Source organism: Megalobrama amblycephala, linkage group LG7 (assembly GCF_018812025.1).
Source record: "Megalobrama amblycephala isolate DHTTF-2021 linkage group LG7, ASM1881202v1, whole genome shotgun sequence".
In the NCBI taxonomy this organism is placed as follows: Eukaryota; Metazoa; Chordata; class Actinopteri; order Cypriniformes; family Xenocyprididae; genus Megalobrama; species Megalobrama amblycephala.
The window spans coordinates 38,650,588-38,670,973 of NC_063050.1; the positions used below are offsets into that span (position 1 = coordinate 38,650,588).

Genomic DNA, 20,386 nt, shown 5'->3' on the forward strand with positions numbered 1-20,386 from the left:
ACATTTTGTAATTTAGAAACAGCCTTAATACAACAATTGACCATAGTTTGGTTAATTTGGTGCATTTTAATTTGTCCTATGGAGATGAGAGGGAAAAAAATGGCTTGAATATTTATGATTTTTTTTTTTTTAATATTTTATTTTGAGTTTCTACATAATATACAAACCAAGAAAGAAAGAAAAAAATGCAAGAGTGACCGAACAATACAAAATCACCTTAGCAACAGTAATCAACTGAATCAAAAGAAAAAAATAAGAAAGAAATAAAAAGGGGCGGGGAGATGGGGGAATTAATACAGGAATAGCATTACTGATACTTTATTCAGGAAGGGCTGCCATACAGTTTGAAATTGGCTGTGAATTTAGGTTCTAAAGAACATATACCTTCCAGTTGTATGACGCAATTAATGCAACCAAGCTTTGAAACATGGAGAGTCTGAAGACTTCCTGTTCAGAAGAATTTTTTTTTTTTTAGCAAGAATCATGCACATCAATAGAGGTTGCTGCTGAAAGCTTGGAAGAGTTTTTAATGTCTCAGGATCCCAAAATCACAAGGCCATGATCAGGATTGATCTCCTTTTGAAAAGCTTTTGGAAAAAAGTCAAAGATAGCAGTCCAAACAGTTTTGAACATAACCAAAACATGTATGACAAAGAGCCCTCTTCTATTTCACATCTGTCACAAACTGGAAAAATAGAATTATAGGCATATTTTACTCAAATTAGTTTTGGCGCAATACAATCTATGTACCACATTGAACTGATTCAGCCTGTGGGAACCGTAGAAATTTTTTAAAATCTAAAACAAGCATTTAAATGTGGATTTTTAATTGTAATAATCATTTTCATCTTCATATTAGGGGTGTAAATTCATTTATTGTAATTGACAGGTGTGATGATCAGTGGGCTTGAGTTTTTACCGTTATCATTAGGTTCTGGGCTAAAAAATGGATAGAGGTTCCCAGTGAAAGACTGACCAGTGTAAGAGTAGATATGAGAGCAGGACTCCACATCATAAAAGGAGACCAGACCCTCCTCATAATCCACAAACACACTGACCTGCTGTGGCTTCACTTTCAGACACAGAGAGACATAGGGACTAGCACAGGCACTATATTCATTCTCCTTCCTCAGAATCACAGACCAGCATCCATTATTGGGACTCAGTTTGAGTTTTCCTTTCCTGTTAATGGATTCTCTGGCCACTCCTAAAGCCCATTCAGGGTTTCCTTTGACCTGCACTTCAAAATAAAATCTCCCTGAGGAGAATCTCTCCTTTCCCAGAACAACTCCATATTTTTCAAATCTCTCTGGTTTGTCTGGGAATTCCTGCCAAATGTCTCCACATTCCACTTGTTTTCCATCATCAGACAGAATGAGGTTTGGATGAGCTGTATCAGGATCCAGAGTCACATCCACTGAGAAAACAGAAAATATGAACCATAACTTCACAAAACAAAATTTTTTAATGTTTAATCCAGTTCTTAATCATACTGTAGCAGAATAATGAAGCTGTGAGTATATGAATGTAATCTAGCACACCGTACCTGCATACTGCTGCATCCACTTCAGCTCTGTAGAGACAGGGCAATAAAACATCATCAGCTCTTTGAGATGTTTTTATGTGAGGAATTATAGACAAGCTTTGGGGTTACATTGAAAGATTTGTGCACAACATCATGTTTTTCAATGTATGTACAGACAGACCATTTTGCGTGTGTTTCTCCTGTAGAGTGTCCTTCAGTTGAGTCAGAGCTCTCCTCCGAGTCTCCAGACACTCATCAGTCTTCATACTGATCTCAGACAAGTTCCTGGTGTTTCTAGAGCTAGACAGGGATGAGTAGATCTACAGCAGGAGAGAAGAGAAATCCTTCAGCATAATGGTGTCATATACTGCATTATCATTGATCAGAGTGATGTTGACAGACCTGTAGGACTTGGAGGTGATCTTCAGTGTTTGAGAGCTGCTCCAGCTCAGTGTTTCTCATCTTTAGCTCAGTGATTTCCTGCTCCAGATCTTCAATGAGCTCTTCCTCCTGTTTCTCTGCTGCTTTCTGCTGCTCCTCCATCATCTCCAGCAGTTCAGTCTGACATCTCTCAGTGGAGCGGATGAGACCAGTGAAGAGCTCAACATGGGCTGCTTTCTCCTTTTCTGTGTTTCTCTGCTCAACCAGGTCAATCAACAAATTATTAATGTTGTTTGCCAAGACAAGAATCAGTGTTACTTTATAAAACGGATAATTCCGGCCCTTGATTCTGATTGGTTGAGCCGCGTTCGAAGCCGTTGTAAATTCCCGAAAAAATACAGCTGACTGCTCTGTCTTAGCAACCGTAAAAATAAGTTTGTTCTCAATTGATTTTGTACATTGAAGCTCACTGTATTATGCAGAAGAGTATTGTGAGAGAGATATCGAGTGACTGAGTGTATTAACAGCATTCAGATTTAGCATTTTCCTTCAGGTCAGTCCTATGTTCATAATAAAATCCGTTTGAATGTCCGCTGCGATTTTGTCCTCATTTAATGAGTTTTCCCCGTGCCCTGCTGACACTGACTGCGCTAGTCAAAGCATTCTTGTTCCGTGTTCACAACAAGTTTCAATATGAAAGTTTTTGTGACTGAGTGACTCGCTAATAAAGACAATCTTTGCCGCCATCTAATGGCATAATAATGTAACTTCTGTTTTTGTTCATGGTCAGGGACTATTTTTTCCAGCAGAAGGAAGGCTTTTAATTATTTTACTTCATGAAAGTTGCATTGATACATTTTTTTGGTTTTAATATTTGTATTGTGTGGTAACCGTTTTAAAAAGCAATAAGCGCCAAGAAGCTGTGGTTTACAGTGAATTTATAACGGCTAAGGGGCGTTGTTAGGCACGAGGCAGAGCGGAGTGCCTAAAACCCTTTTGCTGTTTTTAGGGTTTTTGAAATCCCTCATCCAAAGTATTAAACTCGTCCTGCACCGTTTGATTCCTCGAATTGTGGAATTCCTGAGGAGAGATATTACTTTACTAAGTGATAAGGTAATCACAGCCGTGTCGATATTCAGAATATAGAATGATTATGAGTGTTATATCCCTATTGCTTTTATACAACAAATTAATAAACAAGAATTTAATACTTTTAATATTTAATACCAGTTTCGTTGTCTGTATTTGCTCCGAACACTGAAGTGAGTTTCAGACAAAGCCACAATAATTCTTGGTAATTCTTTCCTGAATGAAACAAATCTCTTGAGTGACTGGATCAAAATCAATGACTCAAATCAAAGACAGTCACTTGTCGCCACCTACAGGTGTAACAATGTAACCTGCAGAAAGTGTTACTTTAAAATCCCCACCACTAAAACACAGACAGTCTGTCTGGAACAAACACAGAGTGATACAAACACTGAAAACTCCCAGTGCTGTTGGATCAAAACTAAATGATGTATAATTAATATTTAAATTAATTTAAACTCACTTTTCTGACTTCTGCTGAGTGTTTGACTTCTTGAATCTTATTGATTCTGTCCTGGATCATCTGCTGCACATCTTTCTGTGTCTTCATCAGTTGAGTCTATAGACACAGAACAACACACAATATGTTTTCATAATTGATTCATTTATTTCACAAAATCAAAAAACATTTGATTTCTCATGATACGAGCCCTTTAAAATCAGCTTTGTTATCACCTTCTTCGCTTCACTCTCCTCTTCTAAAAAAACAGTTATGTGGTTCTTGTGATCTCCGTCAGTGCAGGACAGACACACCATTGTCTGATCATCTCTACAGAACAGCTCCAGAGGTCTCTCATGTTTCTGACATATATAGTCCTCCAGATTACTCGTAGGATTGATCAATTTGTGTTTCTTTAAAGCTGCCTCTCTCAAATGACGCTCCAGGTGAGATTCACAGTAAGAGCTCTGACACACCAGACACGACTTCAGGGCTTTCAGCTTTCTTTCCTCACAGATGTCACACAGAACTTCAGGTTTTTTCTCAGGACTTTTTTTATAGTGATCTACGAGCTCTTGGAGTGTGGTATTCATCTTGATATCAAGTCTTTGCTTGAATGTTTCTTTACAGTATGGACAGTTGCAGGTCTGGTTGTCGTCCCAGTGTTTATTCAGACAGGTCCTGCAGAAGTTGTGTCCACATGGAGTGCTGACTGGATCAGTGAACACGTTCAGACATATAGAGCACTGAAGCTCCTCAGTCAGTGGACCACTGGAGGATGACATGACTGGAAAGAGAAATGATGATGATAAATCTTCTACACTACTAGTCTAAAGTTTGGACACACTTAAAGCACACAATGAAGGAACAGGAACCACCCACATGCTACACCAAACATCAACTGACAAAGCAACAAGAGAAACACAAGGACTAACAAGGTAACAAGACAACGAGACCCACACTTTTAAACTAAAAGTAAGAAAGTATAATTTCAGCCTACTTTTTAAGTACTTCTCAGAAAAATACCTACACTTGTACTCAGACTATTGCTTGAGGTATACTTAAAAGTATAATTAAGTATTCTAAGTATACTTGGGTTGTAGTTGTGTTTACTCTTTTGATATATTAGCCTATAAATACAATGTTTGAAAATATTGATTCATAAAGAAAACCGATATGTTCCCAATTCTGAGTATGTTTTTTTTTTTTTTTTTTTTTTTTTTTTGCGTAGCCCACTGATAGTGTACATAGGAATTTACTTCAAATCTACTTAACCCATTCCATGCCATTGACAGAAATTTTTGGCAATCCATGTTTTCACTGTAGTTTCACTGTTCACGTAGTAAGGGGCACTATTACACATCTTCTAAAAGTGTACAGAATCTGTGGTTCAAAACACAGCCAAAGAAGAAGCAGAAACAATCGATTTGGCTGAATCCCAAATAGCACACTGCCGTGTGCACGTGTTCGTTAAGTCCACGAGACCGTAGGGTGTCCCCCTTAAATGTATAATTTTTATACACTAACAAGTGGGCCAAATTAGTCCCAAGTACTGAAATAGTACACTTACTAGTATACTGCTAGTATAGCAATAATTTTAATATTTTTTATTATCTATTTTATTTTTATTTCTTATACATGTTTTTATTTCTTAGGCATCTATTGTGATTATTTTATGATTTTAATTTCCTTTTTTATGTAAAGCACTTACTACATAAAGTATACTTTAAATATACAAACCCGATTTCTAAAAAAGGTGGGACATTGTGAATAAAAACAGAATGCAATGATGTGGAAGTTTCAAATTTCAATATTTTATTCAGAATACAACATAGATGACATATCAAATGTTTAAACTGAGAAAATGTATCATTTTAAGGGAAAAATAAGTTGATTTTAAATTTCATGGCATCAACACATCTCAAAAAAGTTGGGACAAGGCCATGTTTACCACTGTGTGGCATCCCCTCTTCTTTTTATAACAGTCTGCAAACGTCTGGGGACTGCTCAAGTTGCTCAAGTTTAGGAATAGGAATGTTGTCCCATTCTTGTCTAATACAGGCTTCTAGTTGCTCAACTGTCTTAGGTCTTCTTTGTCGCATCTTCCTCTTTATGATGCGCCAAATGTTTTCTATGGGTGAAAGATCTGGACTGCAGGCTGGCCATTTCAGTACCCGGATCCTTCTTCTACACAGCCATGATGTTGTAATTGATCCAGTATGTGGTCTGTCATTGTCATGTTGGAAAATGTAAGGTCTTCCCTGAAAGAGACGACGTCTGGATGGGAGCATATGTTGTTCTAGAACTTGGATATACCTTTCAGCATTGATGGTGCCTTTCCAGATGTGTAAGCTGCCCATGCCACACGCACTCATGCAACCCCATGAGTCCAGTATGGTTTTCCGGCCTTGACCCTTACGCACAGAGATTGTTCCAGATTCCCTGAAACTTTGGATGATATTATGCACTGTAGATGATGATAACTTCAAACTCTTTGCAATTTTTCTCTGAGAAAGTCCTTTCTGATATTGCTGCACTATTTTTTGCCGCAGCATTGGGGGAATTGGTGATCCTCTGCCCATCTTGACTTCTGAGAGACACTGCCACTCTGAGAGGCTCTTTTTATACCCAATCATTTTGCCAATTGACCTAATAAGTTGCAAATTGGTCCTCCAGCTGTTCCTTATATGTACATTTAACTTTTCTGGCCTCTTATTGCTACCTGTCCCAACTTTTTTGGAATGTGTAACTCTCATGAAATTCAAAATAAGCCAATATTTGGCATGACATTTCAAAATGTCTCACTTTCAACATTTGATATGTTATCTATATTCTATTGTGAATAAAATATAAGTTTATGAGATTTGTAAATTATTGCATTCCATTCCTTTTTTATTCACAATTTGTACAGTATCCCAACTTTTTTGGAATTTGGTTTGTACTTGAATTTTATTTTTACTTTCATTTACTTTTATATATTTTAATTTTACTAAGTACACTTAAAATTAACTTGATGATTCATTAAAATTTGACAAAATCAGGGTTTATTTTTTTAATTAAGAACACTGGCAAAGGTCAAGCCATTTTTGTTGTTTTATGATTTCGAGAGAGTGATGCATACTTTCATGTCTTCATATCTGGACTACTGAAATTCCCTGTATGTAGGGATTAGTCAGTCCACTTTATCACAACTGCAAATTATCCAAAATGCTGCAGCGAGATAGTTGACAGGCTCTCAGAAACAGGACCATATTACTCCTATTCTGTCTTCTTAAGATTGGCTGCCAGTCCTTTATAGGATTGTTTTTAAGATTTTGTTGTTTTTAAATCTTTATATGGCTTGCACCACTTTCAGATTTGTTAAAACTATACTCACCGTCCAGATCACTTAGTTCCTCTGACCAAAAACTCTGTCTAAACGTACATTTTGGGGCGATCACGTTTTCTCAATGATGGCTCTGAGGCTCTGGAACACTTTGCCTTTGAATATTAGAACATCCTCCACTGGTGTCATTTAAATCTCTTTTAAAAACTCATCTTTTTTCCCTGGCTTTTTCTGTTGGATCCTATTTATTGATATATTGGTATTTTATCATTTCATGTTGTGCAGTTAGATGTCTGTTTTGTACAACATTGATGTGTAATATATGTTTGCTTTTTGCATATGTTTGAAGATTGAACAACACATTGGTCAAGTAACTGTATTTTTCAAACTTAAAACCAATTTGGATCATGACCACTTAATATATATTAGTTAAATCTCATAATAATTGATAGTGATGATTTAACAATCATTCTTGTTAAACACAGTGACTCATAACCTCATTGAACAATCTGAACTCTGACCTGCTGTTTAGATTAAAGTACAAAGAACAAGTGATATATTTTCTAACAAAAAACATAGATACATCTCTCCACAAAAGTTATATGGTCAAGAGTCATTTTCAGCTTGTTTAATGTAAATGTACTTTTCAGCTGCAGGTCATTTATACGTCTTGTCTCTTTAGTCTTTCTGTTGAGTGACAAAATGAGTCTTTTTTTTTTTTTAAATTTTACAGTTCTAATTCCATTTCAGTGCAGTAAACAGTTCAAGTCGTTGTGTATTTAACACGCTTAAACTTATTCCAGTTTGATATAAACCCAACTAAACCAGATCACTTCCATTAGAAACCTGTTCAGCTCAATCTCTCTTATATTTCTATCACTTACCTGTGAGTATCAGATGTGTACACAAGGCTCTTTGAATATTCGCAATAAATATTCTGTTGTTTAAAGAGGTTGATCATTTCAGGCGTCCACACTGTGGTTGATCAAGGTTCACTCGCTCTGAATCTCTCACAGGGATGTCAGAGCTCCACCCATATTTACACATATAAATTTGTCCCTGTATTAGGTGTGTTGGGTTCATAAGTATCTGTTTGTATTGGGCGTGATCAGATTAATCTCAGTGTTTGATATATAGCCAATACAAGTGAACCAAAGAAGAAATATTTGTATGTATTTCTTAATGTCTTTTGTGATCCACAGAAGAAAGTCACTTATAGGGTACGTTTACACGACAACAATGTACTAAAAAGTTTTTTCTTTCTTCGTTTTCTGTTCAGACGACGTTATCAAAACTATCCCTGTTCACACAGATCCACGTAAATGACTAAAAAAGCTGTATTACACATGCCAGACAAGTAGTCATCAATTTGTTGTACTAAATCTGTATGATTGACCTGTATTTTATTCATCTGTGGATCTTAAACGTGCTTTTTTACAAAATACAACCTGCCTTTTCTGTTTAATTAAAGCTTTAACAATGATAACACACCATACTTGTGTGCAATGTTCAAAGATTTGGAATATGACCTCCATGATCTCTAACATTTGTCCACATTCATTGTTTGGCAATGCACATGTCCAACTATATGAACTGATGAGTATTTCATGAAGGAAAGGAAGTCATATGGTCATTTTGGTGTAGTTTTGGTTGTACCATATGCTACAACCTTTTCTTATATGCCCAAGTGATTGAGCTCAATAAAGTTTTGGCACTGAAAGTGGCTTTTGTCATGCAAACAGAAGATCAGGTAAGCCTGGAAACTAAATCATAAAATGTATTTACGCTACAAGGACTTTGTGGCAAGAACAACACTCTGCTTTGACCCGGGAGGCTGCCAACCTCGAGAAAGACCTAAGAGGCAGTGGATGGACAGTGTTACGAGGGACATGCGAGCAGTGGACATAACCTCGGAGGATGTCACAAATCAAGCCAAGTGGAGAAGACGGAGCTGAGGAGCGAACCCTGTGTGAAACAAGGGACACCCGCCAGGAAAGAAGAAAACAGAAGAAAGATAAAGAAGTGCCGCAGCTCAAAGTGAAAGTGACTGTCAATCTTAAATTTTCTTTCTGGTCTTGTGTTTCAATCACAGATTGAATAATTTGACCATTCCAGCTTTTCATATTTCTATATTAAATAGGCCTATCACATACTCTGTGTCTTTAAGTATTATCTGTAACAACATGAACGTGAAGGAAATAATACGGTCACACATACAGTCAAATGGGAAGCACTTTACAACATCTTACACATTCATTAATATATTTTTATATATAATTAAACTAACAAACTATTGTTTTTGTATCCTTTAACATTAAGTGTGATTAATAGGCTATATTTTTAAATATTTCTCATTGTACATCATATCTTATGCATGCATGAACAGAAAAGTGACTTTATTAAACGTATTGTTAAATATTGTAGATATCGATCAGATCAAAATCCATGTGAAAACTCCACCCTCACTTCTGTCCTTTGGCTGCAGTTCTGTACCTGGATAGTATTCGTTTCAGTCAGTTCAGAATCGGTTCTTTCAATAACTCCCTTTATTCTTCCACTTTGATTTTTTTAAACAATGCAGAACTTTTTCGTTCACAAACAGCTATATTACACAATGCATGAAGGTTAATACCTGAAAAAAAAGCATTATTGTGCCTCTTCATTAAGGTGTTTATGGTTATAAATCTGTTGCAGCCAGAATTCAGCTAATTTAAAACTTACACTGCCGTTCAAAAGTTTGGGATCTGTAAGATTTTTAGGCTGGTTTCAAACTAGGCCAGGATTAGGCCTTAGTTCAATTAGGGCATTTAAGTAGCTTTTATGAACATGCCTTAGAAAACAACATTACTGGTGTACATCTTGAGACAAAACAATGGCACTCACATTTAAGATATAACAGTGCAATTTGATTTCACTTAAAACAGTTCAAACATAATGCATGTCTGGGACTAGCTTAAGCCTTGTCTGTGAAACCAGGAGTAAATGTTTTTAAAAGAAGGCTGTAATAATTAGATTAAAAAAAAAAAAAAAAAAAAAAAAAACAGTAATATTGTGAAATATTACAATTTACAATAACTGTTTTCTATTTGAATATATTTTCGAATGTAATTTATTCCTGCGTTGGCAAAGCTGAATTTTCAGTAGCATTACTCGTCTTCAGTATCACATGATCCTTCAGAAATCATTGTAATATTATGCTGATTTGCTGCTCAAGAAACATTTATTATCATCGATGTTGAAAACAGTTGTTCAATGTACAATTTGTAAAAAAAAATTTAGGATTCTTAGGGTTTTTTTTAGGATTCCCTGTACAATTTTTTTAGGATTCTTTGTTGAATAGAAAGAACAGCATTTATCTGAAATAGAAATCTTTTGTAACATTATACACTCTACTGTTCAAAAGTTTGAGGTTAGTGAGAATTTTCTACATTTGTTTGGAAAGAAATTAATACTTTTATTCAGCAAGCATGCATTAAATTGATAAAATGTGACAGTAAATACATTTATAATGTTACAAAATATTCCATTTCAAATAAATGCTGTTCTTTTGAACTTTATTATTATCAATGGATTCTTTGATGAATATAACGGTTTCTTATTTCTTAATTTAAATCTTTCAAAAGACAACTTTTTGTTTTAATGAAAAAGTATTAAAACCAAGTCGTAAATAAATTTCCAGAAGGCTTTATTTGTAATATTTCTCAAAATAACCTACAAAATGACATTGGTACTAAATTGACAGATTTGACCAAATTCTGATTCAAATGCCAATGAGACGTTTCCCTTGCCAATGCATATTTTCAAATGACCATTTGAGGACTTTAAACGCATACATGTAAACCAACAACCTACTTAATGTAGATAATTTAATACCATTCAAAACATATTTATTCCACTTTACAATGTAACAAAAAAAAAAAAAAGTAATTTCCTGATAAGAGCGGTGCAGGTTATGACATTAGAACTCAGAAGACTAATTCACCACTGGTTCCTTCGAGATGTTCCTATGGGGTTTTATAATGAGGTTTTTGAGGTAAACATAACTTGACTATACTTGATGTTTTACTACAACACAAGTTACACACACACATATAGCGAAAATGCAGTTTTGAAGCAGTTATGTTAATTTTTGAAAATGTTACTAGTAACTAGATAAGACAGCTTAGGGTATGAGAGTGTGCAGTGTACATTGTAGAACAAAATGTTAAAGTACTGTCAAGTTATGTTTACCACAGGCATTATTTTACAAATAAATTGAAAACCTCATTATAAAACCCCATAGGAAAATCTTGAAGGAACCAGCATCGAATTAGACTTCTGGGTTCTGACGCCATACCTGCACCACTCTATTGGAATCAAGTGGGTGGAAAAAAACGACCCTTAACAATTTTACTTTCACAGAAGCCATAAATCCAAATCCTTTTTTTTTTTCTTCATGACAATCATTGAAACAGCCCCTCTCGGGGATCAACAACATCACAAGAGTTCTCTGGTGGCAGAGCCTGCACTTCTTCCAGTGTTGTCTGGTGTGATGTGCTTTGGCTTGTGGAATGAAGAGGGAACTACAGAGGAACCGCTGAAGAGGGAGCCGAGGAAACTGGTGCAGAATCCTGAGGACCCATCTCTGCAAGCTCCAAAATAAGCACCTCCAAGAATGCCTTGCGGGTCAAAGGCTTCATGTTCTTTCTCTTGGCCATTAGTTCCTGCATGATGAATGCATTCTCTATGGTGATGTCCAAAAAGTGATAAAACACACAGTGATACCACTTTTTTGGTTTATGTATAGCTCTGTAATGTCCAGTAATGCAATTGGATAGATCCACTGCCTCCATGTTCCTAAGTGGAAATATAAAATGCATATTTCAAACTCTAAACAGATAAATAGAGCAAATTATGGAAGCTTGTTTCTCACAATTGTGAGTTGATATCTAAATACATTTTACTTACTTGTTGTAGTCCAACACCACAGCTGGAATGGGGACCTCCACAAGGGTTCGATGTGCGTCGCCCTTCATCTTCCTCTGCACAGTATCACCTTTATAGGCTTTATGGAAGGTGGAACACATCTGCACTTCCTGTGAGTCTTTCCACTCAACAAACAGGAGCTTGTTGTTCCTAATCCAACGCATGGTGCCGCGTGGAGCGTTCCTTGGCAATCTGTTCCTAGTCGTTTTTGGGAAACCTGTCCTGTTTGCCCAAACAGGGCCACAAGCCCAGATCTTTTTACACAAGAGGCCCCTGAAGAGTGTGGGACTGGTGTAAAATTTGTCTACAAACAGTTTGTATCCAGAGCCCAACATATTTTCATCCACCAATGCCATAACGGACTCGTAACTCAAGCCCTCGCTCTGTGACGTACATGACTTCCCCTCGTAAACAAAGAAGTCCCATGTATAGCCGCAGGTGCAGTCTGTCAGTGCAAAGAGTTTGTACCCCATGTTTGGAGATTCGTTTTTCATGCATCGCTTGACTCCAGTTCTAGCCTCCGATGTCACCATTCTTTCAACAATGGTGATGTTCTGAAAGGGATGAAAAAACGTCTTGCAGGCCTCCCTAATGACTTGATACAGGGGTTGAATTTTACCCAGCCGTTCATAGGCTGCTGTTCCCCTCCTAATGTTGTTCATCTCATCCTCCCTGCTGTCACTTAGATGAAGAGCTTTGGAGATTGACCTAAATTTCTGGTAAGACATGATTTTTGCAGGAAATGACAGACTGAAGTGCTGGGACACACTCCAATAGTCAGCTAGTGAAGAGCACTTGAACATGCCCATGTAAATGACCAGTGCTATGTACGACTTCAAGTCATTTTGACAAATGTTTTCCCACACCTTGCCCTTTCTCTCTTGGCATTTGGCTCCATAGCCATTTGTGTGGGCTACAATGGTCTGCAACATTGTTTTTGAAAACAACAGTTGAAAAAACTGCAAAGGACTGCTGCACTTACTCGGTAAAAACTTTGGCCCAGGTTCTTGGACAGGACTGAAGTCCAGCTGAAGCGGTTCAACATCTGCTTCATCTGAATTGTGCCACCTTTCTGATGATACACCAGATAAATTATAATTTCCACTCTCTCTGCCACCTCCATCAGCAGCAGAAGATGGGGAAGACAGACGGAATCTCTTTCTCTGCTGTTGGCTGGCCTCTGAATCACAGTCCTCCTCTGGTGGGTAGAGGTCAGGTGAAGGTCTATTGCATGACACAAAAGGAAACCCCCCCAGAATTAGCAATGTACTTCACAACTCTGCTGACTAGAGGACAGTTTACACCAACACAAATGCTCAATTTGTATTCAATTTGTCTGTTTTCCAAAAAATGGAAGACAGGATGAATAGACATGCAAATTTACTTTCTGACAGTAAAGAAAAGCAGAAATACAGTGGTTACCCAATCCACAAAGCAGTGCTGTGCAATTTGTTTCTAATCCACTTGTCAAAGAGAAGAAATTCAGTCAAACTAGTGCTGGACGGTACACCAGTTCATACCGGTTTCAATTTCGAGACCGATATGCATTTTTTAAAAACCGCCATACCGATGCCTTTCTGAAACAGCTGCTCTATCTATTTAATGGCCATGAAGCACTATGTAGTGTATAGAGACTGGACTTCAAATAACTCACAAGTAAACTTCACTTCACTCAGTTTTTTTCTATACTCTACCAGACATCGTGTCATCAAAGGGATATTCGCTGGGCAGGATCAGAGAAGAAAAATAGTGTATCCACCATTGCAACATAGTTCAGAAGATACACCAAGAGAACAAGAATCAAAAATGATGGAGAAAGACATGCTTCTAAATTCGTCTTGTTTTTGAATTGCTCTTTCCACACTCTTCTTCAACGACTACACACTGTGCTCAGTACTGTGCATAATATGCATGTGTATTGCCACCTAGTGGACTCTTCTGTCCTGCTTGTGCATGCGCTGCTGCATGCGCACTGTCCACGCGGTCTCGAAATTTGGGGCCCTGTCCCAAATGGCACCCTAAACCCTCACTGTCTTCCTCCTAGTCCGCACTTTCATGACGTAATGCCGCTTTGACTGCCGGGTAAAGTCCTCTGCGTAGCTCACAGTCTTGCAGGTTCAGCAGAAGTGTGCATCGAGGGCGCATAGCAGCCACAAAGAGGGCGCTCACGAGCACCCTTCTTTAAGCTTAAATGACAGATGGGACACCCTACAGTGTGACAAGTGCACATGAACTGTGCCATTTGGGACAGGGCCTGGGACGGGGTGTGCGGAGCCTTCCAGATGACGAAAATAACATCATGCGGACGGTGCACAAACACGGATGGCCGAAGTATACTTTGGGCTTTACCTGAACTATGAACATTGCTACAGGATTATTTACTATGAATCAACAATATTTCCATCAAACCCCCACACTTACTACAATTGCTGTTATATCAAAGTATATTTGTATTGTAATAAGAAAAAAAAAAAAAAAAAAAGTTTTTCAAACATAATATTCAACCCACATAAATGTAAGCACTAAAATATATTAAAATCTATCAAGAAATGTGTAGAAAAACTTACTGATCTAGAATCGAGTCAAGTCCATCCATAAACATTTCCTCTGCTGTGCTGTCCACACTGCTGGCCACACTGTCCCGGTCACAGATATCCATATCTTCATCACTACTGCCTGTGCTGTCCTCCACACCATTCTTGGTACTTCTCCTTGGAGCCATCAGAGAGTACTGAAGAGAGTACTGAAGATCAATCATTGCGGATTTTTGCTGCTGAATATTAGAAGAGCAAAGAATGAATCAGTGGCTAGCAATAGTATACAGTTTCAGACCAGCAGTGATGGGAGGGGCTTATATAGTTAGAGGTGCCATCGAACGTTTTTTTTTACAAGATGAAATATAAGTCTAAGGTGTCCCCTGAATGTGTCTGTGACCCCATAGATTTTTTTTAATTAATTTTTTTAACTGCTTATTTTGGGGCATAATTAGAAATGCGCCGATTCAGGCTGCGGCTCCTTTAATTGCTCGCGCTCTCCGCCCCCTCCCGAGCTCTCGACTCTATCATTGCATAAACAAAGTTCACACAGCTAATATAACCCTCAAAATGGATCTTTACAAAGTGTTTGTCATGCATGCATACATTAGATTATGTGAGTATAGTATTTATTTGGATGTTTACATTTGATTCTGAATGAGTTTGATGGTGCTCCGTGGCTAACGGCTAATGCTACACTGTTGGAGAGATTTATAAAGAATGAAGTTGTGTTTATGAATTATACAGACTGCAAGTGTTTAATAATGAAAATAACGACGGCTCTCGTCTCTGTGAATACAGTAAGAAACGATGGTAACTTTAACCACATTTAACAGTACATTAGCAACATGCTAATGAAACATTTAGAAAGACAGTTTACAAATATCACTAAAAATATCATGTTATCATGGATCATGTCAGTTATTACTCCTCCATCTGCCATTTTTCGCTATTGTTCTTGCTTGCTTACCTAGTCTGATGATTCAGCTGTGCACAGATCCAGACGTTAATACTGGCTGCCCTTGTGTAATGCCTTGAACATGAGCTGGCATATGCAAATATTGGGGGCGTACATATTAATGATCCCGACTGTTACGTAACAGTCGATGTTATGTTGAGATTCGCCTGTTCTTCGGAGGTCTTTTAAACAAATGAGATTTATATAAGGAGGAGGAAACAATGGAGTTTGAGACTCATTGTATGTCATTTCCATGTACTGAACTCTTGTTATTTAACTATGCCAAGGTAAATTCAATTTTTAATTCTAGGGCACCTTTAATAATTTAAGGCTACACATTCAAGTAATTTTCTTTTATTATAATTTTCTTATATTATTTTATATATGAGCCATTTTCACATGGATTTTGATCAGATTGATATCTACAATATATAATAACAATACTTTTAAATAAAGCCACTTATGTTCATACATGCATAAGATATCATGTACAATGAGCAATATTTTTTAGGTAGCGCAACACTATTGAATGGTTAGTTTAGTGAACTATCCCTTTAACTGTATAAGCTCCGCCCTCCAGTTCTGTTCCTCGTGATATATGTTGTGGCTAGTGCATGTGTTAGGTAATATAAACAAACCACAAAACATTGTAATCTCGTTTTCATGTTATTTTTAAATTCCAGTTCTGTATGTCCTACCTTTTAGCACTTTGCATATGCATCGCATGTGCGGCATTGTTGACTAGAGACAATTAAAACTTATTGCGTTAACAACTTTACCTTGAAGCCTATAGTATGTATGCAACTCTTGTGCTAAGACACATAAGCAAACAACAATGTTCAATTGTTCGGTTCGTTTTAAAAGACCACAGGCTATAGGACAGAAACATTCTAGCATCCTACTGTGGCAATTTCGTTTTAACCGACTTTTACCCAAACATTAAGTCAAATGTTAAGATAGGAAGTTTCTGTAATATAGCCCCAACGTGTGTCATGAACAACTGGGCACACATATTAACGTTTGAACAGTCACTAGCAGATACTTCAACAAATAATCAAATTTACTTACACGTTTTGATTCAGAAGCGCCAGATTGTCCGACCAAAGTGGGAACTGCTCCATTTTTTAGAAGTAGTCTTTGTGTATAACCGGCGTTGTATTCTCCCAGGTTCAGGAAGCTGTCCTTCGTAAAATGCTCAGCACACAAGCGAACTTTTGGGCTGTACTGGTCAGGAACAGCGTTGTAAATAAATTGTAACCACCGCTTTCTAATTTCCTCCGTCTTCGGAAGGCCAAACAAATGGGTTATACTTTCGCATCTGAATTCACAGCGTCTCCACGACATGCTGAAAGCACTACACTGTCACTGAATCCTGCCTGTGCGTGGCCTCCTTTCTATACCTCTGGGCGGGCCTTTCAAGCTGTGACTTTTACGTTTGCGGAAGTATTTTTTTTTATTATTAATTTCTCGTTGAATATCAACAAAAAGGCAGTCAAAGGCTGAATAATTTACAAATACTGAGATTACACTCAATGTTCACATTCTACACAAAATATCAAAAAAAAAAAAAAAAAAAAAAAAAAAAAAAAGTAGGGGAGTTTTTATATTCTAAAACCAAAATCCTCCAATAAAGAAAACAAATACTTGGCTTTGGGACTTTTCATCCCTCTCAATGTTTATATATATATATATATATATATATATATATATATATATATATATATATATATATATATATATATATATATATATATATATATATATATATATATATATATATAAAATAAAAAAACAAATCCTCTTTACCATTAATTGGGGAGGAATTTTGAAAAAAAAAATACATTTGTGTATGTAAAATTTCAGCAAAAGCAACAAATTATTTATATCATAAGATGCTTCTTTTTTTTTTTTTTATCCTTAAAGGGTTAGTTCACCCAAAAATGAAAATGTCATTTATTACTTGCCCTCATGTCGTTCCACACCCGTAAGACCTTCGTTAATCTTCGGAACACAAATTAAGATATTTTTGCTGAAATCCGATGGCTCAGTGAGGCCTGCATAGCCAGCAATGACATTTCCTCTCTCAAGATCCATTAATGCACTAAAAACATATTTAAATCAGTTCATGCGAGTACAGTGGTTCAATATTAATATTATAAAGCGACGAGAATATTTTTGGTGCGCCAAAAAAACAAAATAACGACTTATATAGTGATGGCCAATTTCAAAACACTGCTTCAGGAAGTTTAAGAGCATAATGAATCAGTGTATCGAATCATGATTCGGATCGCGTGTCAAACTCCCAAACTGCTGAAATCACGTGACTTTGGCGCTCCGAACCGCTGATTCAACAAGCTGATTCATAACGCTCTGAAGCTTCATGAAGCAGTGTTTTGAAATCGGCCATCATTATAAGTCATCATTTTGTTTTTTTGGCGCTCCAAAAATATTTTCGTCACTTTATAATATTAATATTGAACCACTGTACTCACATGAACTAATTTAAAAATATGTTTTTAGTACATCAATGGATCTTGAGAGAGGAAATGTCATTGCTGGCTATGCAGGCCTTTTGTTGAAAACCATCGGATTTCTTGTCAATGTCTTGTAATCAACATTGTTGTGCTCTGTTAGAGCATTTTTAACGCAGTTTAACATGTCTTCATGCTTCGTTGTTTTTAAAAACGCACTTTTTTTCATATATTATATCTTTATTCTACACCGCTGTCTCCATCGTCATTTGAGCGACCGGTTGACTTCCCGGTTCCATGACACCACGCCCTCCGAAATATGCAATGGGCTCAGATTGGTTAGCTTGCCCAGTGTATTGTGATTTGCTGAAGCGCTTAGTGCACGTTATCCGGAAACGCCACGCCCCTTACCATTTCAGGCAATAGTTACATGTGTTTCAGTGGAAATGTAAATAATGGCGTCATTATTGCCATATCAATTTGAGCCCGAATCAGACCCAGATAGCAGTAATGAAGATGTATTTCAATACAGAGTGCATTTCTGCAAGGATCGCTACTGACTGTATAACACAGTTACCTTTTGTCATTATAGAAAGAGTGTAGCCAAACATCTTTCGCTTAAACTATGAGCCCATTACAAAACCTAACCATGCCTTTACTGCACTGACCAAATCAAACACAGAGCCGTGTTTTGCATGCCTGTAGCTGAACGAGCATGTGGGTAAACAACATAAAAGCCGTATTGAAACAACGCTGTACACTGATAACAGAATCGCCAACAGAAGTTCGCTGGTGTGATTACATTGAAGTTTGTTGGAGAAGTATGAAATAGAAAAAGCTAACTGGCTAGCGAAGCCAAACCACGTTGGTCTTTGTTTACATCCTTGATGTAACCAAAAATAGCAACAGAAACTATACATTTAAAAGATGTACAAACAATAAAACATACTTACAGGTTGGGGCCCAAAAACAGCAGCTTCATCTTTTAAAGTGGGGACTGCTCCATCTTTCAATAATAACCTTCGTGCAAATCCAGCTTTGAACTCGTTTACGTTCTGGAAGCTACCTTGCGTGAAATGTGTAGCACATACAGCTAAATTAGGATTATAATGGTCAGGAACAGAATTAAATATAAATTTTAACCATTGTTCCCGAAGTCCAGTGTCCCTAGGAAGGCCAAACACAAAAGACTTGCAATCGGGGTGAAAATAACAGCGTTTCGACGGCATGGCAACAACACTCTACTACCACAACTCCTTCTCTTCCGTGAAGCCGCGCGACACAGCCTCGCCCACTTTGTTGCGTGTTCCCGGGGGCAGGGTTTATGTTAATAGGTTGTTTGCACATGACGTCACAGCAGCAGCACGAATGAGTCTGGAGGGCAGGGAGTGATGTTTCTATATAGGAATCCTATCAAAAACTCAAAATTCGTATGTTTTGCGTCGTTTATGGTTGCTCAAATCAATAAAATCGAGAACCCAGAAGGTGTTTATATCGTTTACATAACTTATACCGTTTTTTATAACTTATATCGTTTTTTTAACTTTAAAAGTTGTCGCCTTTAATAGCGTTTTGCGTCTGCTGATACTGCAATGAATATGGATACCTGCTTACCTTATTTTGTTTTTGACTTGGTTAAATATCCACATTCTTCATGGTATCATTTGTAGGGAAGAGAAGTTATTTTATCCCATTTAATGATAATTTGGTGTTTTCACTTCAGTTTTGTAGAATTCCGTTCACAATGTTGATCTGGTTACCATGAGAACAGTGTCACGCGATGCTGCTTTAGCCATCATATGGTAGAAAATGTTCAAATAAATAAATGTTTAACAAGCTGACAGAAGTCGATTCAACAACAAAGACAACACTTTCAAAAACACTCAGCTATGTGTTTATTTTATTGAGCGATAGTGAGTGGGTTAAATCAGTGACATTATTATATTTGATATACGACGTCTTCCCATCACCTCATCAACCTGCTTCCCTTCTTTTTTTACAGTCTATGGTTTTTACATGTATAAAAGGCAACAATTGTATTACACTGTCCAGTTTTTTTTTTAAACGATGATGTGAGCTCCTGTTGCAATTCTCGATTCAGCATAAATGACCTACAATGGCGATATTTTTCACAATCGCGACAGAAAATCAAAATACTGCCCTAACTTCACTAGTAGCAAGGCAGCGCGATATAAACAAACCCAGACTAGAACTGAACACGGCGTGACGGCAGCTTCACATTCTCTATATCTACCTCCTCGATGGCAGGAAAGTCTTTCAATTCAGTGGAAAAGTTGCTCATCTTCATAACATAAAGATCACGTCCAACATATATTTTGATTTTCTGTTTATACCTTTCTAAACCAGCACAGAAAGGACTTTTCTCCATCTCTTCCATTCTAATTTTCATTGCTTGCCCTCCACCGGTATTTCGCGCGTCACCAGAACCACGTGATTGCAAACAACCTATTGCAGGGTTGGTTTACATTTGATGTCCCCAACCGGTCATAATTGAAGGCATTATACTGCCATAAATTTAAAATATCAATATCTCCGTTTGCATTGAACTTTCAGCGCTGTAACTTTGCAGATATTGTTTATGCTCAAGCAGCAACATTACACACTAACTAGAGTTAAAAAGTGAAATCATCAGCATTGGAATACTCTTGATCATTTTATCATACACTTCATATTAACAA

At 37.1% G+C, this 20,386-nt stretch overlaps 1 protein-coding gene across 7 annotated transcripts; it reads right to left on the minus strand.

Moving 5' to 3' along the window:
* Window positions 1–136: 136 nt before the first annotated feature.
* Window positions 137–18,996, minus strand: LOC125272514 (E3 ubiquitin-protein ligase TRIM39-like). 7 transcript variants are annotated; one of them, XM_048197388.1, is made up of 10 exons: window positions 18,641–18,996; window positions 16,285–16,440; window positions 14,292–14,455; window positions 12,707–12,948; window positions 3,671–4,221; window positions 3,459–3,554; window positions 1,928–2,161; window positions 1,707–1,845; window positions 1,547–1,573; window positions 137–1,417 (listed from the first exon to the last, which is right to left on the minus strand). In XM_048197388.1, exons 1-10 carry the CDS (start codon window positions 18,914–18,916, stop codon window positions 870–872), a joined length of 2,433 nt encoding a protein of 810 aa, XP_048053345.1. In that variant the 5' UTR covers window positions 18,917–18,996; the 3' UTR covers window positions 137–869. The 7 variants fall into 7 exon arrangements, with proteins under 7 accessions (XP_048053345.1, XP_048053348.1, XP_048053344.1 ...); XM_048197387.1 differs by having other exon boundaries at window positions 139–1,417; window positions 14,292–14,494; window positions 18,641–18,995; XM_048197385.1 differs by having other exon boundaries at window positions 141–1,417; window positions 14,292–14,497; window positions 18,641–18,994.
* Window positions 18,997–20,386: the final 1,390 nt, after the last annotated feature.

Bases quoted from the DNA above. Each gene is read 5' to 3' on its own strand.
- LOC125272514 (XM_048197385.1), bottom strand. From the start codon at position 18,916: ATGCCGTCGAAACGCTGTTATTTTCACCCCGATTGCAAGTCTTTTGTG. The intron at 3,555-3,670 runs GTGATAACAAAG...CTGTGTCTATAG, and splicing joins AGGAGAGTGAAGCGAAGAAG to ACTCAACTGATGAAGACACA. The intron at 2,162-3,458 runs GTGAGTTTAAAT...CTGGTTGAGCAG, and splicing joins ACTCAGCAGAAGTCAGAAAA to AGAAACACAGAAAAGGAGAA.